At 56.9% G+C, this 23149-nt stretch overlaps 3 protein-coding genes and 1 pseudogene across 10 annotated transcripts; 2 read left to right on the top strand and 2 right to left on the bottom strand.

The window, feature by feature from the left end:
* Positions 1-1898: 1898 nt before the first annotated feature.
* On the bottom strand, positions 1899-6639 carry LOC122230431 (EKC/KEOPS complex subunit LAGE3-like). Of its 6 annotated transcripts, none has more exons than XR_006213562.1 (5): positions 6554-6639; positions 4626-4919; positions 3691-3941; positions 2271-2458; positions 1899-2158 (listed from the first exon to the last, which is right to left on the bottom strand). XR_006213562.1 is itself a non-coding variant. In XM_042975113.1 (4 exons), exons 1-3 carry the CDS (start codon positions 6629-6631, stop codon positions 3915-3917), a joined length of 309 nt encoding a protein of 102 aa, XP_042831047.1. In that variant the 5' UTR covers positions 6632-6633; the 3' UTR covers positions 1899-2158; positions 3691-3914. The 6 variants fall into 6 exon arrangements, 3 of the variants coding, with proteins under 3 accessions (XP_042831047.1, XP_042831046.1, XP_042831045.1); XR_006213561.1 differs by lacking the exon at positions 6554-6639 and adding an exon at positions 5774-5826 and having other exon boundaries at positions 4346-4919; XM_042975113.1 differs by lacking the exon at positions 2271-2458 and having other exon boundaries at positions 4716-4919; positions 6554-6633.
* Positions 6613-8184, top strand: LOC122235480 (EKC/KEOPS complex subunit LAGE3-like). Of its 3 annotated transcripts, none has more exons than XM_042975108.1 (3): positions 6613-7218; positions 7512-7655; positions 7853-8184. In XM_042975108.1, the coding sequence occupies exons 1-3, from the start codon at positions 6857-6859 to the stop codon at positions 7995-7997; spliced, it is 651 nt and encodes a 216-aa protein (XP_042831042.1). In that variant the 5' UTR covers positions 6613-6856; the 3' UTR covers positions 7998-8184. The 3 variants fall into 3 exon arrangements, with proteins under 3 accessions (XP_042831042.1, XP_042831044.1, XP_042831043.1); XM_042975110.1 differs by having other exon boundaries at positions 6619-7218; positions 7512-7640; XM_042975109.1 differs by having other exon boundaries at positions 6737-7218; positions 7515-7655.
* A 3044-nt stretch (positions 8185-11228) lies between these two features.
* LOC122235312 lies at positions 11229-18831 on the top strand (annotated as a pseudogene).
* A 1514-nt stretch (positions 18832-20345) lies between these two features.
* Positions 20346-21747, bottom strand: LOC122235372 (cancer/testis antigen 1-like). The gene is made up of 3 exons (XM_042974509.1): positions 21363-21747; positions 20914-21042; positions 20346-20663 (listed from the first exon to the last, which is right to left on the bottom strand). Exons 1-3 carry the CDS (start codon positions 21632-21634, stop codon positions 20525-20527), a joined length of 540 nt encoding a protein of 179 aa, XP_042830443.1. The 5' UTR covers positions 21635-21747; the 3' UTR covers positions 20346-20524.
* Between the last annotated feature and the right edge of the window lie 1402 nt (positions 21748-23149).

Raw genomic sequence — 23149 nt, 5'->3', positions numbered from 1 at the left:
ATCCTCTGTCCCCCTCTGTCTCTGCCCCTCCCCCGCTGGCTCTCTCTCTCTCCCCCTCTCTCAAAATAAATAAACTTAACACACACGCACACACACGCACGCACACGCACACACACGCGCGCGCGCGTGCGCGATGCAAGAATTTTTAGGATTAATAGGTGAAAGGGACAAGTCCAAAATCACGGTTGGAGATTTTAACATCCTCCCTCAGCAAGCGAGAGAGAGAGACAACACACTCTGTTAAAAGAAATAGAGCAGGGATTGGCAAACTACCGCCTCCTGGCCAAATCCAGCCCGGGGCCTCTTTTATGTGAAAAGTTTGTTGTCCCCCGACATAGAACATACGATCAGTGGTATCACCTACCTTGACCGATGTCTTTAGAACACTAAACAGGAGATCTGAATTCCACACGTGTGTCCACTACACATTCTTTTCAAGTACAAGTATGTTCGCCAAGATAAAGCATTTTCTGAGCCACGGACCAATTCTCAACACATTTCAACGTCAAGGATTGAAATTTAACCCGGTACGTCTCTGACCAGCCTTGCCTTGTTCTTGATTCTAGAGGGAAAGCTTTCAACCTCTCACTGTTGCGTATGAGGTCAGCTGTGGGTTTTGTCATATGTGGGCTTTGTGGCATTGAGCTATACAACTTCTTTGCCCCCATTCGTGGAGGGTTTTTATCATGGAAATATGTTCTATTTTGTCAAATGCGTTTTCTGCACCTAGGGAGACGATCATATGGTTTTTATCTTTCATTCTAACGATGCGGTGCTTCGTTTATAGACGTGCATGTGTTGAAAGATCCTTGTTTTCCGGCTGCAGGTTCCTCCTGCCCGTGCCTGGAGATGAGAGCTGCCTGCCCCGTAGACAGTGACAAAGAACAGGGCAGACAGAGTCAGTCCGACGCTCAGGCTGAGGCGCTCTTTGGTGACATTGCTCATTGAAACGCTTCCACCAGCCACAGGCCGCTCTAGACACTGGCCACCTTCTTGCTGTGACACCCGCCTCCAGGACAAGGCAGCTGTGCCTTTACTTTCCTCACTTGTCCTGAGGACCTATTCGGAGACGCTCAGGTACAGATTCATAACTATAGAGTCACGGCGTTCTCCACAGCTCAGTCTCTCTCTGCTGACAGTGCCAATTCTCCCTCAGGCAAGGCTCTGTTCCTCCTCTCTCCATTTTAGAGACTCACCTCGTGCACCGGGGCGTCGCCCATTCCCCTCCTCAGCCACTCGGGTGCCTTGTACGTGGCCCCACTGTTGTGCTAAATAAGAGAATCTTGGAGGGGAAGGCAAAGGGTGATGTACTTCATGTCCCCTCCCCGCCTCAGGGAGACCTCTTCCCCTTTTTGTTTTCCTCAAGGACCCTTGTCAGGACTTTAGGGAAGCAAGCAGCAGCGTAATAAACTGGAAAAACACTTTGGGGAAGGATGATACAAGTGAAGTGAGAGCCAACCACAAGGAGCTCTGAGAATTGTGGGTTCGGAACCTCAGGGAATGAGGCCTCTGATGACACGGGAGTATAGAATGGGCAGTGAGGCCGACCTAGCCAGCTGTCCCAGCGCTCTTCTCCACAGATCTGAATCAAGGCCGATAAGCCACAAAGCCCTACTCCGCAGGTATTATACATGACTACGTACATGCAAGTATAAAACTAAAACAAAAATTCTAACATGTTGACAGTAGTTAATGTCCTGAATAACAGGACATAATTTTTTTTCTCCCATCGCCTAACTTGTCTTCTTCAATTGCCTTCTAGTACTTGAGTATCTGAATGTCAGAATCTCTCCCCCTACCTGAGAACAAAGGCGAGAATAGGAGAAGGCGTAGTTGCTAAAAATAAACCCAGACATAGAATAGTAGCAGTTACCATTTAATCACCAAAAAAAAAAAAAAAAAAAAAAAATGTGGATCTGAAGCACCCAAGGGCCAGTATAGGCAAAAGATGCGGCCTCGGTAAGAAAACGGCAGCTGCTGCAGGGATCACTGTCATATGGGGGGGACACAGAGTTGGGTCCAGCCACCTTTTCACTGCTGCGGCTTTGTAAAAAAGGGGGGCATGATGATCTGCATGGTCCGTATCACTAGGGAAAGCTGGCCAAGACAGGAGGTGATGGACATTTGGAGCCGGCCAGGGTCATCGGCAGTCAAGCGGCTACAAGGTAGGAAAAAATAAGTCAAGTCAGAGGGCAGGTGGGGCACATTCCCCGCTCCGCCCCTTCACACAGCGATGATCCTAGAGCACCACACTCCTTCCTTCGACTCACTCCTTTCCTGTTTCCCTTGTCTCCATCACAGCTCCTCCGGAATTGACCTTGTCCCTGGTCACCTGCCACCACCCTCTCCCTGGACCGTTCTAGAACTAGCACAGTCAGGATGCTGCCGTTCACATTGAGCTCCTCCCGAACTGGCTCCTGGAGCTCCTCGTTTGGAGTCAGGAACCTGTGGGCAATCTCTGCATCCACGGCCGATGGGAAAGGTATAGTGAGGGTGCTGGTGGAGACTGGGTTAAGGCACCATCCACAGTACTAATTTTGCCTGTGCCTCAGGCCTCCTCTTCAGTGAGGCCTGCCTTCCCCACCCCAGGCTGACCCTCAGGCTGTCCACAACCTCCCACCCTATACAGCCAGGCCACCGTGGATAGCATTGTCCCTACCGCTTCAGTCCCATCAGGCGGTCCACCCCACTCCGCATCCTCTGTCGGCACAGGCCAAACCCTAGCCGATACCCTCCAGGTGCCCGGAGCTCCCTCCTGCTCCCCTTTCAACTCCACTTCCCCAGGTCTCCCCCCACACCCCACGCCGCCGCGCGCCAAACCACCTCCAGCCCATCCCCCTGCCGTCCAGCCCGCCGGGACTCCTTGAATAGGATACAACTGGAGCAGTCGGTTACCAGGACCTCTAGCGCCAGGTGCGGCATCTCCACCAGGACCTGGTGTGTAGGGTGCCCGCTCCATTTGGAGAGCGCCACCAGAGGCGGCACCTACCTCTCCCACAATGCTGGTTCTTTCCGGATTGCTCAGGCCTCCGGGGTTGCTGGGATGGCCAGGGTCACAGGCACCACCCGAACCACCAGGGACTCTGGGGCCACTGACACCACGAGGTCCACCTGGCACACACTGGCCACCACCTGCTGCGCTCACCACCACGCCCACGGCACCTGTGCCTTCGTCTGCTGCCCTCACGGGGCCTCCACCAGCCACCTGAGACCCAACTTTGAATCCTCCCACCCTCTCAAGGCATCACTGAAGGACAAAGCACTCTCTCACAATGCTTCACCCCTTTACTCCACAATGCAATTCCGGATGCCCGGAGCAACTGTCCACACGGACCACTGGTAATGCCTCCTGACCTGTGATTGGTTCCCACCAAGCAGTCCCTTCTGTAGCCAATCAGTTCTCACTTATGAAGCTCCACCCCTTAGAGTGCCACGACACCCTAGTGCGTCTGCCCAAATGGGCACCCGCGTGGATGCGTCTGCCTGAACCAGCCGTGCCACGAGCCTTCGACGGCCCGCCAGCTGCGTTATCCGGGAAGCCTCTGCCTGACACTACTCCCCACACGGTGGTGCGGCTCATGGTCCCCAGTGTCCATGCCCAAACAGACTGCCATTGCCCAACTCTTAAAGCCTCTGAGCACGTGACTGAGCTGTGTAGAACTCCGTGACTCTATATTTACGAATCTGTACCTGAGCGTCTCCGAATAGGTCCTCAGGACAAGTGAGGAAAGTAAAGGCACAGCTGCCTTGTCCTGGAGGCGGGTGTCACAGCAAGAAGGTGGCCAGTGTCTAGAGCGGCCTGTGGCTGGTGGAAGCGTTTCAATGAGCAATGTCACCAAAGAGCGCCTCAGCCTGAGCGTCGGACTGACTCTGTCTGCCCTGTTCTTTGTCACTGTCTACGGGGCAGGCAGCTCTCATCTCCAGGCACGGGCAGGAGGAACCTGCAGCCGGAAAACAAGGATCTTTCAACACATGCACGTCTATAAACCCCGCCCTCGGCCGCCTCTCCAGCAGCTGCTGCCTCTCCAGCAGCTGCTCCCTCACCAATCGTCGCCACGCGCTGTGACGTGTGACCCCACTGCGCCCACGCAAACCAGTCCTACCTCAGCTCCACCCCCTCCCCACACCCCTAGCCCCTCCCCAGACCTCGTGGGAGGCCGCCAGACACCACGGCCTGTGGTCCAGAGGGCCCTGTCTCTTCCTTGGGCTCAGTGTCCCCAGCACGTGGGGCTCCACGACCTCGCAGCAGGACCTCCAGTCCTCGTGGAGGGAGATGGGCCACAGCCCAGACGGACACGGCCCCGCACCCCGTCCCCTTCCCCTTCCCCGGTACAGGTGGACACACCAAAGCGGCCTTTGGAGGGGGCGACTGAGCACAGGTGCGGATCAGATCGGCGGTCTGGGAAGGTCACGAAGGGGCTCCCGCCGGGGGGCAAGCCTGCCAGTAGGAGGCAAGGAGGGAAGGGATGGCGACTGGAGCTAAAGTAGTTAGTGGCCGTGGAGAACAGGGATGCGGTCGCATAGGAAAAACCACGATGCAAAAGGGAAATCACTAAAATCCCAACTTAGGAAGCTACTGTGTATGTGCACGGAAATCCGGCAACGGTAGCCTGAAGTGTAAATACCTCGTATCTCTGTGTGGTGGCATTGAGGGTGGTCCCCACTTCTTTTTTGTGTATTTCTCCCCCAAAAGGTTCAGAATGACTTTACATGACCTTCAGCGTTTTCAGTTCTTTGACGTCCTTGTGTGCGTGATCTCTACGCCCCACGTGGTGCCGGCACTCACGACCCAGTGAGTGCTTCCACAAGTCAGGCTTGAGAGAGTAGATGATGCCATCCAGGGCGCCGGGCAGCAGCACTCCCCGCACCAACAGCACGACGAGGACCACGCAGGGGAAGGTAGCCGTGAAGTACACGATCTGGGGCGGGCGGGGGGCGGGGGGACCTGCTCAGAAGGGGCCCTGCGGCCCCGCCTCCCCACTTAGGGGCCCCCAGCCTCAGCAGGGGGGCAGGCGGGCCACACTCCCCCCACTGTGGTACGGTCCGCTCCGAGGTCAAGCGGGAGGCCAGCCTGCAGCCCCCCCTTCTACTCCTCAGAGCCTGGGCTCCTCCCGAAGGAAGCGGGGTGCTCAGCTGGCCATCGGCCGCCCCTGCAATGACAGGTCAGCTGTAGAGGGAGGGCGGAGGCAGGACCTTCCCCGGGTAGGGAGCAGGACATCGGCCTGGAGGCAGGTCCCATGCCTCCCGTGCCTCTGACTGCAGGTGGTTCTCTGCACAGGGGCAGGGTCCTGGGCAGGCCGGAGTGGACTGGGCCGGCCGGAGACAGAGGCGACAGCGAGGTGACCGCGAAGACCTCTGCCTCCCTCCCACCCTCAGCAGAGCAGGACAGGTAGGCAAGGGACGGCCACGGACTGGGTCCCCCCGGGCTGGCCGCAAAGCAGAGAGTGAGGAAGTAGTGAGTGAGGAAGAGAGGGAGACTGGGGCGGGGGTGCCCGACACAGGCAAGTTCAGCTGGCTGTCGCCTGGGCCTGTCCCCTCAGGACGGAAGGCGGCTGGGCTGGAGTTTGGAGGGTGGGGAGGACTGACTACGCAGGCATGTGTGGGAAATCCAGTGGCCCGGATTCAAGTTCCTGCCCCCTCCTCAGGCCCTGGCCTGGTCACCTCGGGTGGCGGGGTGCCCCCCCCCAGTGGAGACGCCTCTTCTCCCCACCGGCCATGCTGCCCCCACCCCTGCCATCATCACCCACCCCGACCCGCCCGCCTCCAGCTGTACCTTTCCTGTTGACTTGACCCCCTTGCAGACACAGAAGTAGGCCAGCACCCAGCAGGCCGGCAGACACAGGGTCACCTCCCAGTTGAGGGCCCCTGGCACGTCCAACCCCCCCACCCCCCCACCCCCGGAGAGCCGCAAGACTTTGTTCCTGGGGGAGGGACAGCCCGTCAAGGCTGCCGCAGCAGAGGGCAAAGCGACGGGGGAGCTGTCGCCGGGGCGGTGCTCCCCCGTGCCGCTGTCCTCGGGGCCAGCTGGGACCCCTGGGCCCCCGGGCCCCCGGCCCAAGCCCGCAGCCATTGCGGTGTGGGAGGCGGGAGCCCGGGAGCCCCAGGCCGGAGGCCGGTCGCACCCTCGGCGGTGTACCCTCCCCCAGGCTGGCAGGCACTAGGGGACTGACGGTGCCCGGGACCGAGAAGTGGTGAGGGAGCGAGGCCCGTCCATTCCAGCTCCCCTAGGGGCCGCGCGGGGCGTGTTCCCTGAGGACAGGCAGGGCCTGGGAGTGGCCCCTGCTCGGCATCCCGCTTCGGCCCCCCCCCCCCCCCGCCCCGGGGGACGGGTCCCGGCACACGCAGACCCGAGCCGTACGGGGAGCCCACAGACAGGGACAGGCACGGTGCTGCCCAGAAGCGCCTGAGCGCGGCCCACGCCTCGACGCCCGGGACCCGGGCGGGCGGCGGTCAGTTGGCTGCTCGCACGTGCGCCCGGCTGGCGCCTGTGCAGACACACGCTTGGGGGGAGGGGCGGGCCGGGCCGGAAACAGTCAGGTGCCAGTGGCCTCACCGGAATGCTCTCGGGGACGCAGGAGCCCGACAGTGACGTCACGCGTCGAGGGGCGCAGCTTCCGGAACCAGCCTCCATCTCCTCGGGGTCAGCGTCGACCGGATCCGGGCTCTGGGCCAACACAGCGAGGCCGGCTCGGTGGGAACCAGCTCCGCGGGGTCTGTCTGCGCAGGCGCCCTGGCCATCCCCGACAGCCTTGCGCGCCGAGGGGCCGGGCTTCGCGAGGCCCGCCGGGGGTCTCGGCGGTCCGCCGACAGTGGGCGCAGCGTAGCGGTGGGCTCTGAGGAGGCCGGTGCGGCGGCCATGAGGGCCCCGGACGACGGCGCGGAGGAAGTGGCGGTCACGCAGGCCCCTGACGAGGACGGCGCGGACGGCGCGGACGGCGCGGCGGTCACGCGGGCTCCCGAGGGTGGCGCGGAGGACGCGGGGGCAGGCCCACAGGCCTCCGACGGAGGCACGGACGGCCACGACCCCCGGCTTAGCCCCCGAGGTCCCGGTTGCCAGGGCAACTGCAGCCGCCACGACGGCGAGGGTGGCCCTGGCAGCAAGGGAGCAGTGGTCGAGGGGGCCTGCGCCCCTCCCCTGGCCGAACGGGCCCCGAGGGCCCTGGCCCCCGGTGGAGACGCAGCGCCGGCGGCGGTGACCTCCTCAAGACTGCTGGAGTTGTATCCTTTCCGTGGAGCCTGTCTGGGCAGGGGCCGTGGCGGGGTGGCTGGGGAGCGGGGCGGCAGCCCGGGGACGGGACGGACGGGGGCGGGGGCGGGGGTGGGCAGCCTGGCGGGACAGGGACAGCCGGTGCCCGCGGGCCCCCAGGGTGGGGGAAGCGGCTCAGGGTGGGCAGAGGTGGCGGGAGGGAGCGCGAGTGTCCCGGGGGTAGAAGCGGGCCTCTGAGTGGTCAGGAGGCTTCAGGCCATGGGAACTCCGGGAGCCCGTTGTGCCTTAACCGGGTGCCTCCCAGCAGGCTCACTGTGTCTTTCCGGTCGCCCCTGGAGGCAGAGATGGCCCGCAGGTCCCTGACTACACACGTCCAACGCCACCGAGGGTTGGCTCGGAAGGAGCTCTGCGTGAGGGGCAGCGCCCTGGCCGTGTGCGTCCTCCAAGAGTATGCGCGGGACGGGTGGGCGGTGGCGGCGGGTGCCGTGGTCGCATCTCTGCCTTCCGGTGCCGTCGTGGAGGCCCCGACACACGCGTTAGGTGGAAGGCGGGGGGTGGGGGGCTGTGTGGGGGAAGGGGCTGGTGCCCTGCACCTCCACAGCAGCTCTCCCCTTTAACCGGATTTCCCTCTTCCCTCACTTTTAGGAGATGGACTGCTGAAGACCCCATCTTCTTCCGAGTTTCCGTCAACTCCTTCCTGGACCGGCTTCCCCTGGTGATAGGAAACATTCGCGCCTTGGGGTCCCGGCCTCCGCGACGCCTAGGCCCGGGAAAGGGGGCCGAGGCCTAACCTGGTAGCCCTCACGGGGCAAGGCACAGGGCGTTGACACTTGGCGTCCTCGCCACTTTATTATCGGGGGTCTAACGTTCTGCAGGTCCGGGCCTCGGTGGCTCTTGGCCCACTTCAGTTCCTTCCCTGCGCCTGGAGGGACGGGCGCTTACAGTGTTTGTTACTGCACAACATGAAACTGAGCGACTCTTTTGTGTCCGAGTTTCTTCTCACTTCCTGCGCCTCCACATTTTCTTACCTTTGTTCTGGTGTTGCAAGGGAGGTTCTGGGAGTCGTAGTCCAGCAGCCCAAGCTTATCGAGGACGACTCAGGGAGAGGAAAATCAGGTCCTGTATTCGGCGGTAAAGACTGCTGACGTTTTGGAATACGTTCCTAGTTGTATTTACCCATTAAATGGATAACAGCGTATAATGTATGCATTTTCCAGTTTAGCGTTAACTTTTCTCCGGATCCTTTTTTGTTTTGTTTTGTTTTGTTTTGTTTTTGTTTTTCCCCGTTGAACGTACTAGCTTTCCCACTCCCTAAGAACTCTTCAAACACTGTTATCCAGGAGACACACAAATGTATTATTACATAATGTTGAGCAGTCGGGTCGTTCTCAGCTTTGCCCCTGTTATGGGTCGTGTGAGTCAATGGGATTCTTGAACAGAAGTCTTTGCGCGAACAGTTACTTCCTTCAGATCGTTTCCAAGAGGTAGAATTCCCGCGTTCTATAGCTCCTCGGCACACAAGTGCTCTCCAGAAAAGGCGCCCCGCCGCCACAAGTCTGGTCTCCCCGCACCACCAACCAGTAGGGTGGCTTCCTACCGAAGTAGAAGACTCCTTTTGTACCAGGGAAATAAGCACGGAAACACTAGAGGAGGAGTTTTGGGGCTTACTGGCCTTGTTTCCCACGAGCAAGGGAGTGGTGCCGCAAGTGGCTATGGGTTTGGGGGCGGGGTGGGGGGTGGTTAGCTCCCTCTGAATAGCTTGTGTCTTGGAACCTCGCTAACCAGGAGTGCTAGCCTCACGAGGGTTCCCTCGGAGTTTCTACATGCATGGTCGTGATCTCTGTAAGCAAACACGGTTTTGGTTCCTTCCTTTCCGGCCTTTCCGGGGCTACAGGGGCGGGGGGAAGGAACAGGCTGACACTGGACAGATGGGAAGCAAGAGCAGGAAGGCACGTCGCAGAGAACCAAATCCTGGATCCAGCCATGCCTGAAGACAGAACTACCCACCCCCGCCCCCGCCCCCGCCCCCGCCACGATCGTTCAGTTACACACATCCAGAAACTCTCCCTTTGCTTAAGCCAACATGAATCCTTTTTTCCTTCTTTCCTTCTTTCCTTCTTTCTTTCTTTCTTTCTCTTTTTCTTTGAATGCTTTTATTTAGTTTTGAGAGCAAGACAGAGACAGCGTGAGCGGGGAAGGGGCAGAGAGACAGAGAGGGAGACACAGAATCTGAGGCAGACTGCAGGCTCTGAGCTGTCAGCACAGAGCTCGACGCAGGGCTCAAACCCACGAACTGTGAGATCGTGACCTGAGCCGAAGTCAGACCCTCAACCGACTGAGCCACCCAGGCACCCCCGTCGTGAATACTTTCTATTGCTTTTCTTTTTGTCTTTCTTCACTTGCAATAGAAAAGTCTTGTCCTTTATTGAATTGAGGAACCGTAGGTTTTCTTGTCACTTCACCTGAGAACGTGGCTCTCCTTTCTTTTAACAGAGAAACTGGGCTCTTTAAGTTCACAAAGGCATTGGCTCCTAGCTGGTAGGCCTTCAAGCCGTATGGTGGTAGAGTCTTCTGTGGGTAAGAGTCCAGAGAGGGAGGGGAGGGGCTGCAAGGCGCAGCTGGAGGAAAGGGACAAAGAGAAGGGGCACTGGGACCCACCCTTTCCGGATAGGGCTCCCAAGACTGGCCCGGAATTGTGGGGCCAGATCGTCAAGAGACCGGAACTTAGTGTGAGCCTCCCTCCCTCTCCCAGCAAAGCCCAGAGTTAGGCCACCGCCCTGGCCCCACACACGGACCGCTGAAGGTGCCGGGCGGCCTTAACACGTCCGTCAGGTCACAAAACAAGTCGATTCCAACGCGTCCCCGGGCTCCCCTCCCAGAGACTAAGCCAGAGCCCTGCCCCGCGGCCCGCCGAGTCAGATGTGATCCGGCCCGCATCTTCCACGGCCTCCTTCCCTCCCCTCTCCACCTTGTTCACTCGGATCCAGCCACACTGGCCTCCTCCCTTCTCTGAAACACACCAGGCCCAGGCCTGCCTCGGGACCCTTGCACTGCCTCTTGCCTGCCTGGAGCTCTCTTCCCCCGGGGTTCCATCTGGCCCACTCAGATAGCATTCCTGGCCGCTCTCCTTAAGGTTGCGTCCCACGCTCTCCCCACCTGCATTACTTTCACAGGTGTCGGGGGGTAAGAAGCAGGTGGGCCCGTCAGCATGGAGGTGCACCTGCGGCAGTAAAGCGTCGTGGGGCACGAAGGAGTTTGGGTGCCGTCGATGACCCTAGGGAGTCTTGAACGGAGCGGGACGGGATGCAACTTACGTCTTGTCAGGTCCCCAGTGCCTGCTGCGCTGGGAAGGGGACCAGGGCAGGCAGGACAGAAGTGGGGAGACTGGCACGCAGGCGAGAGACCCCCAGGCTGCGGCCAGTGGAGGTGGGGAGAAGGGAACGGGTTCCGACTGGATCTTGACGGGAGAGCCACCGGGGTTTGCTGACACGGATCGGACGTGGCCCTGGACCTCCTCAGATGCGCGGGACCCCTGCAACGGGTCACCCTTCCTCCCATAAAGGGAGCCCAGCTCCTCCAGAGTCCAACAGCCTCCCCACCTGCTTCCCTGCTCGCCGACCGCCCACCTGCCACACACTGCCACCGTTTTCCCGACGTTTAATTCAGAAACAAGGTTCCAGGAACAACGACAAAGAAGCTCATGCCAAAACAGAGGGGACAGCTGGGTTTCCGGGACCACGCGCCGGGGCCAGATTCCTCGGCGGGGGAAGAGGGAACAGAGGGGTAAGGCACTGCCGCCTCGGCCACTCGGGGCGGGCGCAGGACAGGGCAGCGGGGGTGAGGGGTCCGGGCCGAGCGGGCACCACGCCGAGGAAGCTGGGCGCTCGGGCCTGGAGAAGGAGACTTCCAGAGCCCCCTGGCCCACGTGGGGCCCTGGCACGAACCCGCTCATAGCTCCCCAGGTGCTGGGGACAGGGCGCCCGAGAAAGGTACGGTCCGACCCCCGAGAAGTCCGGAGGGGATGCCGGGACCCAGCCGCGGGGAGACCCCTGGGCGCAGCCACGGTCTGGGGATGGCTTCGCCGCATCACCCTGGGCGCCCCCCTCCTCGCCATCAAGTGCTGCTGGTGTCGGGGGCCCCTGCTCGGACCCGGCGGGACCGGCCACGGCCAGGGGCAGGTGGCAGAGGCGAGGCCGAGGCTGACCGTGCCACCAAGGAGCCAGGACGACCCAAGGACAGAAGGGGCGTGAGGTTGTCCACATCCCAGAGAAGGGGCACGTGGTGACAGACGGACACGGTGAGGTGCAGATAAATTAAATCAATAGGTGGTTGGGGGTATAAACAGGAAGACGGGGCAGGGGCTGGCACGACCCGGGGGCACGAGGGTAGGAGGGCGGGGATATTGCTGCTGCCAGGGTCAGGACCCTTGGTCCTGTCACCACCGCCCCCACGCAGGGCCCAAAGAAAGGCACTAATGAAGGGGGCCCGGGTGTGCGCAGGGCACGAGAGACCGGTGACCACCCCATCCCCGCCCCCGTGCCACCCGATCCAGGGCTCGGCCCCGAGGTCACCTCAGGCCTGGGACGCCCCCTCCTCACCGGTTCCGCCACCCTTAGCTGTTGCCGCACACGAGGCTGATGGTCTGTTCCAGGTTTTGCCGCAACTTAGGCTTCCGACAGGAGGCGTCTCGGTCCGGAGCGGTGAGGACCTGGGGGAGGAGGGCTCCCCCGGAGCCGGGCTGGCGAGGAGGGGCCGCTCCCTCCCTTGCCAAGCCGTCCTCCCCTGCCTGAGCTCTTCTGTCCCTCCTGCGTCCACGCACCCCGCTCTCTGCGGGTCCCCGGCACGTGGGAAGGGCTGCAGCCCCCCACCTCTGCACACGCTGCGACTTGGCCACCCCGAAGCCACCGCCTTCTCTGCTCGGCGGCCACAGTGCGGCCCTTCCCGGGAGTGGGCTGGACCCGCTGTCCCCAAACGCCCCGTCCCCTCCTGGCCCACACCCCACACCCCATCTCCCCATCCCCTCCTGAACCCCAACCCCGCACCTCATCTCCCCGACCCCTACTGACCCGGAATCTGCACCCAACCTCCAGGTCCCCTCCTGACCCCCACCCCGCACCCAATTCCCCATCCTCTCCTGATCCGGAATCCGGACCCAACCTCCAGGTCCCCTCCTGACCCCACCCCGCACCCAATGTCGCCATCCCCTCCGGACCCCCATCTGCACCCCGCACCCGATCACCTTGTCCCATCCTGACCCCCACCCGCCACCCCAATTTCCCGGCCCCTCCTGGCCCACCCTGCACCCAACCTCCAAGTCCCCTCCTGACTCCCACCCCGCACCCCAAATCCCCATCCACTCCCGATCCGGAATCTGCACCCAGCCTCCAGGTCCCACCTGACCCCCACTCTGCACCCAACCTCCCATCCCCTCCTGACCCTCACCCCATGCCCGACCTCCCTGTCCCGTCCTGACCCCTACTCCTCACCTGACCTCCTCATCCACTCTTGACCCCCAACCCTACCGAGCACCCGATCTCCCTGACTCCTCCTGACCCCCACCCCCCACCCAACTTCCTGGTCCCCTCCCGACTCCCACCCCGCACCTGACATTCCTGTGTCCTCCTGACACACGCCCCCACCCCGCACCCGACTTCCTTATCCCCTCCAGACCTCCAGCCCGCACCCCTTGCCAAATCTTCCCGTCTCCTCCTGACCCCCACCCTGCACCCCGTACCCCATCTCCTCATCGCCTCCTGACTCCACCTCGCACCTGGTCTCCCCGTCCCCTCTGGAACCACACCTCACATCCCATCTCCCTGTCCCCTCCCGACTCCCACCCTGCACCTGACTTCCTCGACCCCTCCTGACCCGCACCCCACACCGACCCTGTCTTTGCAGGTCTTCAGGATCTCGCTGTCAAACACAGTGAGCATTCTAGGGCCTCATCGCCCTTGACCATCAGCAGCACCCCGGGGAGAGGATCGCTCTCTCCTCCCTCCTGACCACCTCCTTCCTGCCCCCAGTGTGTGTGTGTGGGTGTGTGTGTGTGGGTGGGTGGGTGGGTGGGTGGGTAGGTGTGTGTGCGGGCGCGCACGTCTCACTCCTGTTCCAGGAGGCCACCCTGCAGTCTTAGGGTCCCTCCCTCCCCTCCTCAGTCTCTGCCGCCGGCTCCCTCTCTGCTCTGCCACCTCGGAGTGTCCCAGGACCCCAGGGCTCGGTGCGTGGGCCACTTGTCCCCCTATACCGGCTCTCGGCTGCCCGTGGCGAGCTCGTGCAGGCTCGGGGCTCTCTGGGCCGTGTCCTGGGCCCCAGATTTGTATCTTCATCGCAGACATTTGCCCACACCGCAGACTCCTGTATCCAGCTGCCAAGTAGACACCTCTATTCAGATTTGCGTAAGATAACTCAAATTTAACACGCAAAAAATGATGTCCACTCTTGCAGTCTTGTTATGTTTAACCATAACAATAATAGTACTGAGTGAAATAGCCTAAGGGAAGCTACAGAAACCTGTAAAGAAGCCTTAAATATGCATTGGTCCACTGTGGTTAATAAATACTTGTGTTTTTTTTTTAACTTGTTGAGAATATCAAAGTTTTGTTATAATTGGAAAATACCTTTCCTTGCCATTTCTTCATTTTATCTTTGCTCCTGGTCTTTTGGTATAGAGTGGCTTAAAACTTTTTTGTTTACGTGATCCATTGTTTCAGTATAGTTTGCGGTTTGCATTTCCTATGAAAGGCCTTCCTCAGTATAAAATTACAAAAATATTCACTGAGAACATCTTCTAGTACTTTAAAACTTTAACATCCTGGGAGGTAATTTTCGTGAGAAAGAACATTGGTATGTAAGTTTGTTTTCTTTCCAAAAGGTTTTAGTCAAGGTGTCCCAAACCACTTAGCGAATAATCTGTATTTCTCCCTTGAGGTGAAATGTCATCTTCAGCAAATTCTAAACCCCCCTTCAGTTTAATCTTGCACTTTTGTTGTTCCAGCTAATTTAGGTTGGGTGGGACAGGATGGCCTGTCTAGGGCAATGATCTGAAGGACATGGTCTGGAACATTGGGAGTGAAGGGAGGAAAGAGAGAGGAGGGGAGAGGAAAAGGAGGAGGAGGAGGAGGAGGGGGAGAGTGAGTAGAAGAGAAGGGAGGGAGGAAGAGAGGAAAAAGGACAGAGGAGACATAGAGAAACTCTCCCAAGCAGAGGAAATTGGTTTCTTCTGGAATGCCAGGAGGCAAGCTCACAGAAGTGTCAGTCAGCCGGGTGACATTTCAGAGGGATTTGTGGTTCTCCAAGTCTTCCCAACAATGTCAGATATCCTCGCGACCGCTGCGAGGAAGCCACTCTTTGGTGCTCTTGCATTAAGGACAGAGGCGCGGGGAGGTTGGAGACCCAGCTACCATTGCAATGGCAATGTGACAACAACTCTCAGGACCTTTTCTGAGGTGGGTTTTCTTGACGTCTCCACACTTTGGCTGCCTGCGCTAAGGGACCCCACCAGCAAGGTCAGAGAGAGGCCGGAAGGTTCCTTCTGGGTCTGGACGCAATCATGTCAAGATTGGAGTAGTGGTTCCCAGGCTCTGGGTTACCCGAGACCATCAGACGTGACCGTGTACCACGTGGTCACCTTTAAAAATGGCTTCCCGGCAGCGTGTACCCAAACTCTACCTAGAGTTTGCCTTCGGAGAACACATGGTCCAGGTTGCGCACTGGTGACAGTTGGGTTCTCTGCTTCCCTGTCCTGCGATGTGAATGGGAGTCTGTTGGCCTCCCCCAGCTTCACCCAGTAAGTCATTGCGAATCACCCAAATCACCCCGCATTTCCTGAGGCTGTTGCTTGAAACCCACCGACCGTTCTCATCTGTATGAGTTGGAGTACTTTGGTTCTAAGAGACAAAACGCAGCTCTAAGTGGGAAGGGAAGTGCTCATTGGTGAGACGCCCACGTATACACAGAGGGTCCTGCTGGAGTGTGCAGCACACCACTGATCAGCACAAGTGTGTGAGCAAACCATGTGAAGCCAGAGAAAGAACCATCTTAAAGGAGGAAAGGTAATTGTGCCGACCCCGCAAGCAGGACAGAGACTGGTGGCTAACCCCACTGGCAGGGAGGACAGACCTCATAATTCTGGAGGCCTTGGGCAGGGCACTCAGAAGGGTCTTGCCTCAGTAGTGTAGCGGGAAAAACGAATCCTCCGCTGAGCTGTTCTGGTCCCACGCAGCAAATCTTCAAAAGCCAAGACTCAAAAGGATCAATCTTTCCCCACTCACTTAACAGCATCCCTGAGCAAAGCTCATGACCATGTTTAGGAATACAAAGACATCCAAGGACACCTGGGTGGCTCAGTTGGTTGAGCGTCTGACTCTCGATTTTGGCTCAGGTCATGGCTCCAGGGTCGTGGGTTCGAGCCCGGAGTCGGGTTCTGTGCTGAGCGTGGAGCCTGCTCAAGATTCTCTCTCTCACCCTCTGCCCCTCTCCCCCGCTCGCTCTGTCTCCAAAATAAAAAGAGAAAATTCTAACCTTTAAAACAGGAATACAAAGACATCCAGAACCCAAGGAAAAATCACACTGTCTGGCATCCAGCCCAACATTACCAGGCATGCAGAGAAGCAGGAGGATCCAACCCGTGATGAGAAGACAAATCAAGCAATAACAGGCATCCAGATTGGCAAGAAAGAAGAAAAACCGCCCTCATTCTCAGACATGATTACGTATATAGAAAATCTAGTGGCGTCTACAAAAGAGCTATCAGACTAATCAGGGACCTTAGCAAGTTTTCAGGATTCAGCATATTTTAGAGAGAGCTACTTTAAGAACATGTACACATTAAAAATAAGAGGCTTAGGGGCACCTGGCTGGCTCAGTCCATAGAACATGTGACTTTTGATCTCGGGGTCATGAGTTAGAGCCCCACATTGGGCATAGAGCTTATTAAAAAAGAATAAAGTAAAAGGCTTCATTCTCCCTGTTGAAAATATGGGAAGAGATGGTCCCCTCCCCTTCCTTAAAGCATTTACTTTACACGCCTTGTAAGTTCTTTCTTTGTTTCTTTGAAAATAGGTAGTATTTTTTAAAGGGTAGAGGCGCCCGGGTGGCTCAGTGCTCGAGTATCCGACTTCAGCTCAGGTCATGATCTCATGGCTCATGACTTTGAGCCCTGCATCGGGCTCTGTGCTGTCAGCACAAAGCACGCTTCAGATCCTCTGTCTCCCTTTCTCTCTGCCCCTCCCCCACTCCTTCTCTGAATGAATGAATGAATAAATAAATAAATAAATAAATAAATAAATAAATTTAAGGAAAAAAAGGCTAAAAGAGCCCCTTGCCATCTTTATAACCCAGGAATGTGTTCTTCAAGGACCTGGGAAACATCTCTTTGGAATGTAAACATCAAGCAAGATTGTGTCCCGATCTTCAGTTTCTGTGGGAGGGTAGAAGCCTAACTTCAGTAGGCACCTTGCCCCAAGTTGCAAAACTGGCTCCTGTCATAAAGGTATGAAAAAGCTTATTTTTTCCTTGGATAAAGCCGATCAATTGTATTAGTCTGCTCAAGCTGCTATAGCAAAGTACCTCACACTGGGTGGCTTACACAACAGAAGTTTATTTTCTCACAGTTCTGGATGCTAGAAGTCCATGATCAAGGTGCCAGCAAATTCAGCTTCTGGTGAGAATTTGCTTCCTTGCTTGTAGAGGTCCACCTTCTCCTCTGTCCTCACACGGCCTCTCCTCAGTGCAGGTGAGGAGAGAGCGGGGGGAGTAGGGGCGGGGAGGGAGGGAGAGGAAGAGGGGGGTGCTCTCTGGTGTCTCTCTTATAAGGACACCAGTCTTATTGGACCAGAGCCCCATTCTTATGACCTCATTTAAACTTGCTTCCTCAAAGGTCCCATCTCCGAATACAGCCACACCGGGGTTTAGGGCTTCAGCATATTAATGTGGGGGAGGGAACACAAACGCGCCGTCTGAAACAGCCACGACCTAATACACACGGCCACCCCAGTTCCCAGGGAAATTCAGGATGAACTATGTGCGGGGCCTGGTGGCGTCACGTCCTCTTACTTGAGGTCTACTTGTGGTGGATGTTGAGAACACGTGATGAGCTCTACCCGCTTACCTATACAAAAGGGTGAAAGCTCCCTGTCTTTGGAATCTCTTAGCAGATTGCCTGTGATGCGCATCACATTCTGGTGCAATGCCTACTCAATGAGAAAACTGTTTTGCTTCCACAATTGTGGAGACTTTTTCTGGGTTGGCAGATGATTTGGTTCTTTTTTTTTTTTTTTTTTTTTTTTTTTTTTTTTGTCAGCTAGGAAAAATGCCTGAGAAGAGCCCTCTTCATAGTCGAGGGAAGAGGGCAGGGGGAAGAGGGAAACAGGTACCCCCATTGTGCCCTCCGTTTCAAAGAGGGCCAAATGAAGATTTCAAGGTACAAAAGGACCTGGGAGTATAGAGAAGCCACTGCAAAGCCAGGATTGGGATTCTTATCAACCTTATGTTCTCCTCAATTCTTTCTAATTTTTTAAAAATGTTTATTTATTTTTGAGAGAGAGAGACAGAGAGACAGAGAGACAGAGCGTGAGCAGGGGAGGGGCAGAGAGGCAGAGGGAGACATAGAATCTGAAGCAGGCTCCAGCCTCTGAGCTGTCAGCACAGAGCCCGACAAGGCGCTGGAACTCACTAACTGTGAGATCGTGACCTGAGCCAAAGTCAGCCGCTTAACAGACTGAGTCACCCAGGCGCCCCATGTTCTCCCCAATTCTTACCTGCTTTGCCTGCGTTTGCCCATTTCTGCGTTTTTCATTAGTCGCATGGATGTTCCCTGGAGCCGGAAGAAGGAAAAACACTCTCCCAGTCTCCTGGTGGCTCCACTCAACCGTGCTGAGGTTGGAGGGATAGGGTGGCTAAGACAGTAGGTGCTTGAATCAAACAGACCCGGCCTCTGTCGGCCTCCATTCTTCGCCTAGAACCGGTGTAGAGACGACAGTACCCAGCTCACCAGGCTGTCCTGAGAATTACACATGACGATGTGGGTCGGGAGCATAGCGTAGCGCCTGCACACAGAAGATTTTGATTTCATTCTATTTTCCCAGGGTGGTCACCACAATCACAGCAGGCACTAGTGGCAGAATTCTGGCTACCAGAGTGGTTCGCCTAATTGGCAAGTGAGGAATTTCCACCTCAGTGTTGGAGCACGTGGAAGCGTCATGAAGAGTGAAAACTACGCTCTCTCGAGTCATGTCGAATGGCGTGACTATCCCCTGCCTGCTGTGGCCCACATCGACAACGTCCGCCAGCCAGAAGGCCTCGAAAGAGAAGAGGCCTTCCTGCAGCATCCTCTCCACTGATGAAAAAGCTGAATCGTGCCACATTCAGTTCAACGAGAGCTTGGCTGAAACGAACAGGAGCACAAACAAGCAGAAGACGGTTGTAGGCACCACCATGTTCTCCATCAGCCGCTGCTCTCGTTCTGATCTGGGAGAAGCACTGCGTGTACGGCCCCATCCCGCAACCTCTGAAGAGGAGTGGGGTGGCCAAGCAGACCGAGAGGATGCTCGACTTGGAAGGCCAGCCCGATCCAGGGCTTCTCAGTCAAGCGGGACTACGACAAAAACGAGTGGAAGAAACAGTAGCCCGCCACTCGGCCATCTGAGCCTCGCCTTGTCCTGCAACCTCCACGCGGCTCGGTGTACTTGCTGGGAACTGTTGTGTCGCAGCACCGATGCTAACAGGTGAGCAGTTTACGTGACAAAAAATATTTCCCCCAAACTATGCTACACTGCCTCTCTCTCTGCCTCACTCACCCCGACCGACCAATTGTCCCAGCACTTGTCTTCTCTGATTTGAAACAAGGCCAGGAAAGCACAACGTTCTTATTCTAGTGTTTCTAAGTTCTTTGCTCATGCAAATTGAGGGGTTTTTTTAATATGTGAAATTTATTGTCTAATTGGTTTCCATGCAACACCCAGTGCTCATCCCAAAAGATGCCCTCTTCAATACCCATCACCCACCCTCCCCTCCCTCCCACCCCCATCAACCCTCAGTTTGTTCTCAGTTTTGAAGAGTCTCTTATGCTTTGGCTCCCTCCCACCCTAACCTCTTTTTTTTTTTTCCTTCCCCTCCCCCATGGGTTTCTCTTAAGTTTCTCGGGATCCACATAAGAGTGAAAACATACGGTATCTGTCTTTCTCTGTATGGCTTATTTCACTTAGCATCACACTCTCCAGTTCCATCCACGTTGCTACAAAGGGCCATATTTCATTCTTTCTCATTGCCACGTAGTACTCCATTGTGTATACAAACCACAATTTCTTTACCCATTCATCAGTTGATGGACATTTAGGCTCTTTTCATAACTTGGCTATTGTTGAGAGTGCTGCTATAAACATTGGGGTCCAAGGGCCCCTATGCATCAGTATTCCCGTATCCCTTGGGTAAATTCCCAGCAGTGCTACTGCTGGGTCATAGGGTAGGTCTACTTTTAATTTTCTGAGGAACCTCCACACTGTTTTCCAGTGTGGCTGCACCCAAACTGAGTTTCTCCTTGTGGCAGAAAACAGATCCAGCCACGACAGGGATGCGGGGAAACCACCATTCTGCTGGTGCCAGAATTCTGGCACATTTTCTGGAGAGCCACTCTGTATGATAGATCTGCCTCTTGGAATCCATCTTAAGAAAACAGCCATTCACGCAGAGACTTATATGTGCAAGAATCCCACCAAAACATTATGTGTAATAGGAAAAAAATTGCGAGAAACTGAAGTGTTGAACAAATGCATCATAATACATCTTGTACGTATCCATGCAGTAAGATATTTTTGAAGAAGTTTTAGACAGAGGGAAAGCCCAAAAATGTTTCCGGAAAAAAAAAAAACAAAAAAAAAAACTGATGCTAAACTTGAAGAAGCTTACTCCTTGCTATGACTGTTATACATTTAACGTATTCCTACAACCCTAAAGCCACGAGAGTATTCTGAAATCCTGACGGTAGTCAATGTTGAATGACAGGACCCAAGCAATCTTAATTTCCTTTCATTTCGTCAATTGTATTCGATTGCCTTGTACTAGAGTACTAGAACCAGAACCTCCCCTCCAACCTGAGGACACATGGGAGAAAATCTGGGTGCTGAAAAGAAACTCAGATACGGAACATTAACTCAGTTTTATTATCTGTATTCTTTAAGCAGCAATCAAAACAAGTGGGCACAGAGCACCCACGGGCCAGTACAGGCAAATAACTAAGCCCCAGAAATAAAGTGGCAACTACTGCAAAGGTCATGCCCCTGGGGAAGGGCACATGGCCTTCCACTGGATACTGTCATGGACTCAGCCCCCTTTTCCAGGCCGAGGCCTAGAAAAAATCGCGGGCACCAAGTGCTGCATGGTCTGCACCACCATGGAAAGCTGGTTGAGCAAGGAGGCGGTGGAAATCTGCAGGAGGACAGGGTCTTCAGCAGTCAGTCGGCTAAAAGTAAGGGGAAAAGGAAATCACTTTAGATTTGAGAACTCCTGGCCCTCCTCACTCCAATCTCCCCCCTCAAGGTTACCCCTCCGTGTCTCCCTTAGAGCAACCCCTGAGGCGGCCACAGACCCGGGGCCCCATGTGCCTCCTGAGACCAAGCCCTTGGTGTCTGCACATCTCCAACCGAAGTGGCCGTCGGGCAGAGGTTACCTCAGCTCCCCACTGCCTCCCGCCAGCCCCTTCTAGAACTTACATAAACAAGTCACTGCCAATCACCGTGAGCTCCGTGTGGACCGCTTCGTGGTAGCATTCGGCACTCGAGGTCAGGTACTGGTAGGTCAGCTCCGCATCCGCGTAACACAGGAAAGGCACCGTGAGGGCACTGGTGGACATTCGGTTAAGGCATATCTGGGTGGACCTCATGGAGGAGGCTTCCTTGCCCATCGGAGGCCCGCCTTCCCCCGGACCGCCCTTAGGGCCACCCAAGACCACCTCGGCCGCCCCTTCGGGAAACGTGCATCGCGGCACCCCCAGCTGCTTCCTCCAGCCTCCCTCGGCCCCCCCACCCCCACCCCCACTTCCCTTCTGTGCCCCCGCAAGTCCCCGACACCTCTCCCGCCCATCCACCGGGGCCGCCACCTGCCTCCCCTCCCGGCCATTCCCCACTGCCCCCCGACCTCGGGAGCTCCTTGGAAAGGATACAATTCCAACACTTGCTTTTCTGAGGCTTCCCCGGAGGCCGAGGCCGAAGCCTCTTCCCCCTGCCTTGGGGCGGGCCATGCCCCCTCGACCTGGGGAGCTTCCCCAGCCACGGTGCCCGACGTCGCGGTGCCGTCCCGGCCTCCGGGATTTCCGGGGCCACTGGACGAGCCAGCACTACCCGTCGCACCACCGGCGCCGTCGTCCAGGATCTGCGCGCCGTCCGCGCCGTCCGCGCCGTCCGCGCCGTCCGCACCGTCGCCCGGGGCCTGCATGGCCCCCACACCCGCCCGCTCAGAGGCCGCCGCTAAACCGCGCGCCCCGCCGACCGCTGAGGCGCTGGGACTGCTTCACGAAGCTCCGCCCCTCCGTGCGCAAGGCTGCTGGGGATACCCAGGGCGCCTGCGCAGACAGACCTCTGGTGAGGTTTCTGGCATGTGATTGGTTCCCGCCAAGCTGGCCCGACTGCCCACGGGCCGCCAGGGAGACCCCGTCGGCGGCGCGGGAGAGCCAGGGCTCCCTGACGAAGCCCCGCCCCTAGGACGCGACGCAACTCAGTCTCTCGCGCGCGCCTGGGCAAACAGGCCCCGCCTATTCTGGACGGAGGGTTAGAGTAGGAGCGTGGGGTTGGCGGAAGGTGGAGTGACGCCAAACAAAGGGGGACAGAAAAAGGGGCAAATGTGGCGCGGGTAATGCGGTCAGGACGTGGCTGCCTTAGCTTTGTGGGGACACTGGCCACCATGGTCAGGACTTGGAGAAGTGTGCACTGAGGGAAAGAATCTGCCGGTATCCCTGTGGTCCCTCGGTGCGTCTAAATTGCCCCATCGATACATGGCGGGTGGAGGGTGGCAAGCTGAGGGAAGTTGGATCGTTTTACAAAGTGTCTGCCAATCTCAAACTTTCCCGTTTCTAAGAATAACGGCATTCCTCGGTTGCAAGAGCTATTGATATGTTCTGGATAGAAGTCCCTTATCAAACATGATTTTAAAATACATTCGCCCATTTTATGGGTTGTCTTCTCACTTTCTTGATTGGTACTGTTTGCAGAACAAAACTTTTCAATGTTGACATAGTCGGTTATAGGTGGTTTCTTTGTCACTTATGCTTTTGGCCCCCATTCTATACAGAGAAAGGCAGATACTCTGTGCAGTACACAGTCCCACTGGGCAGTCACCTGTGTCAAAGAGTGGTGACTATATGCATGCTGAGGTCACGCTCCTAAAAGCAGCTCATTCACTGGGTTCGATGGCTAATTCTATGTATCAGCTTGCCTGGGCATAGGGTACCCTGACAGAACGTTATTTCTGGGTGTGTCTGCAAGGGTACTTCCGGATGGGATGAGCGTTTGAATCTGTGGACTCAGTAAAGTAGACCCCCAATGTTGAGCAGGCATCGTCCAATCCACTGAGAGCCTGAATGAAACAAAGAGTGGAGGAATGAAGGAGGAATTTGGTCTCTTCCCCAGGCCTTTCCTCTGCCTCACTGTTGAGCTGTGACATCACGTCTCACCTTGTCCTGCCCCCTGGGACTGGCATTTACACTGCTACCAGCTCCCTTGGTTCTCAGACCTTCAGACTCAGGCTGAATTACACCATCAGCTTTGCCGGGTCTCCCGCTCAGCTTGCAGGCAGCAGGTCATGGGACCACTCAGCTTCCATTCTCATCTATCCTATCTATCTATCTATCTATCTATCTATCATCTGAGCGAGGAAGGGGAGGATCCACCACCTCCAACTTGATTGCCTTTTCTCCTCTCTCAGCCGCTGGAGAGCTGAAAACCCTTTCCTCCT

The sequence above is a fragment of the Panthera tigris genome, chromosome X (assembly GCF_018350195.1).
Source record: "Panthera tigris isolate Pti1 chromosome X, P.tigris_Pti1_mat1.1, whole genome shotgun sequence".
NCBI lineage: Eukaryota > Metazoa > Chordata > Mammalia > Carnivora > Felidae > Panthera > Panthera tigris.
The sequence above is the reverse complement of the archived record's forward strand: the minus strand, read 5'-3'. Positions and strand labels throughout refer to the sequence as shown.

Bases quoted from the DNA above. Each gene is read 5' to 3' on its own strand.
- LOC122235372 (XM_042974509.1), bottom strand. From the start codon at position 21,634: ATGCAGGCCCCGGGCGACGGTGCGGACGGCGCGGACGGCGCGGACGGC. The intron at 21,043-21,362 runs GTATCCTTTCCA...AATGTCCACCAG, and splicing joins GAAAAGCAAGTGTTGGAATT to TGCCCTCACGGTGCCTTTCC. The intron at 20,664-20,913 runs GTAAGTTCTAGA...CCTTACTTTTAG, and splicing joins ATTGGCAGTGACTTGTTTAT to CCGACTGACTGCTGAAGACC.
- LOC122230431 (XM_042975111.1), bottom strand. From the start codon at position 2,959: ATGGAGCGGGCACCCTACACACCAGGTCCTGGTGGAGATGCCGCACCT. The intron at 2,497-2,876 runs GTATCCTATTCA...AGTCTCCACCAG, and splicing joins GGTAACCGACTGCTCCAGTT to CACCCTCACTATACCTTTCC. The intron at 2,159-2,370 runs GCTAGTTCTAGA...CCTACCTTGTAG, and splicing joins AACGGCAGCATCCTGACTGT to CCGCTTGACTGCCGATGACC.
- LOC122235480 (XM_042975108.1), top strand. From the start codon at position 6,857: ATGAGGGCCCCGGACGACGGCGCGGAGGAAGTGGCGGTCACGCAGGCC. The intron at 7,219-7,511 runs GTATCCTTTCCG...GGTGCCTCCCAG, and splicing joins TCCTCAAGACTGCTGGAGTT to CAGGCTCACTGTGTCTTTCC. The intron at 7,656-7,852 runs GTATGCGCGGGA...CCTCACTTTTAG, and splicing joins GCCGTGTGCGTCCTCCAAGA to GAGATGGACTGCTGAAGACC.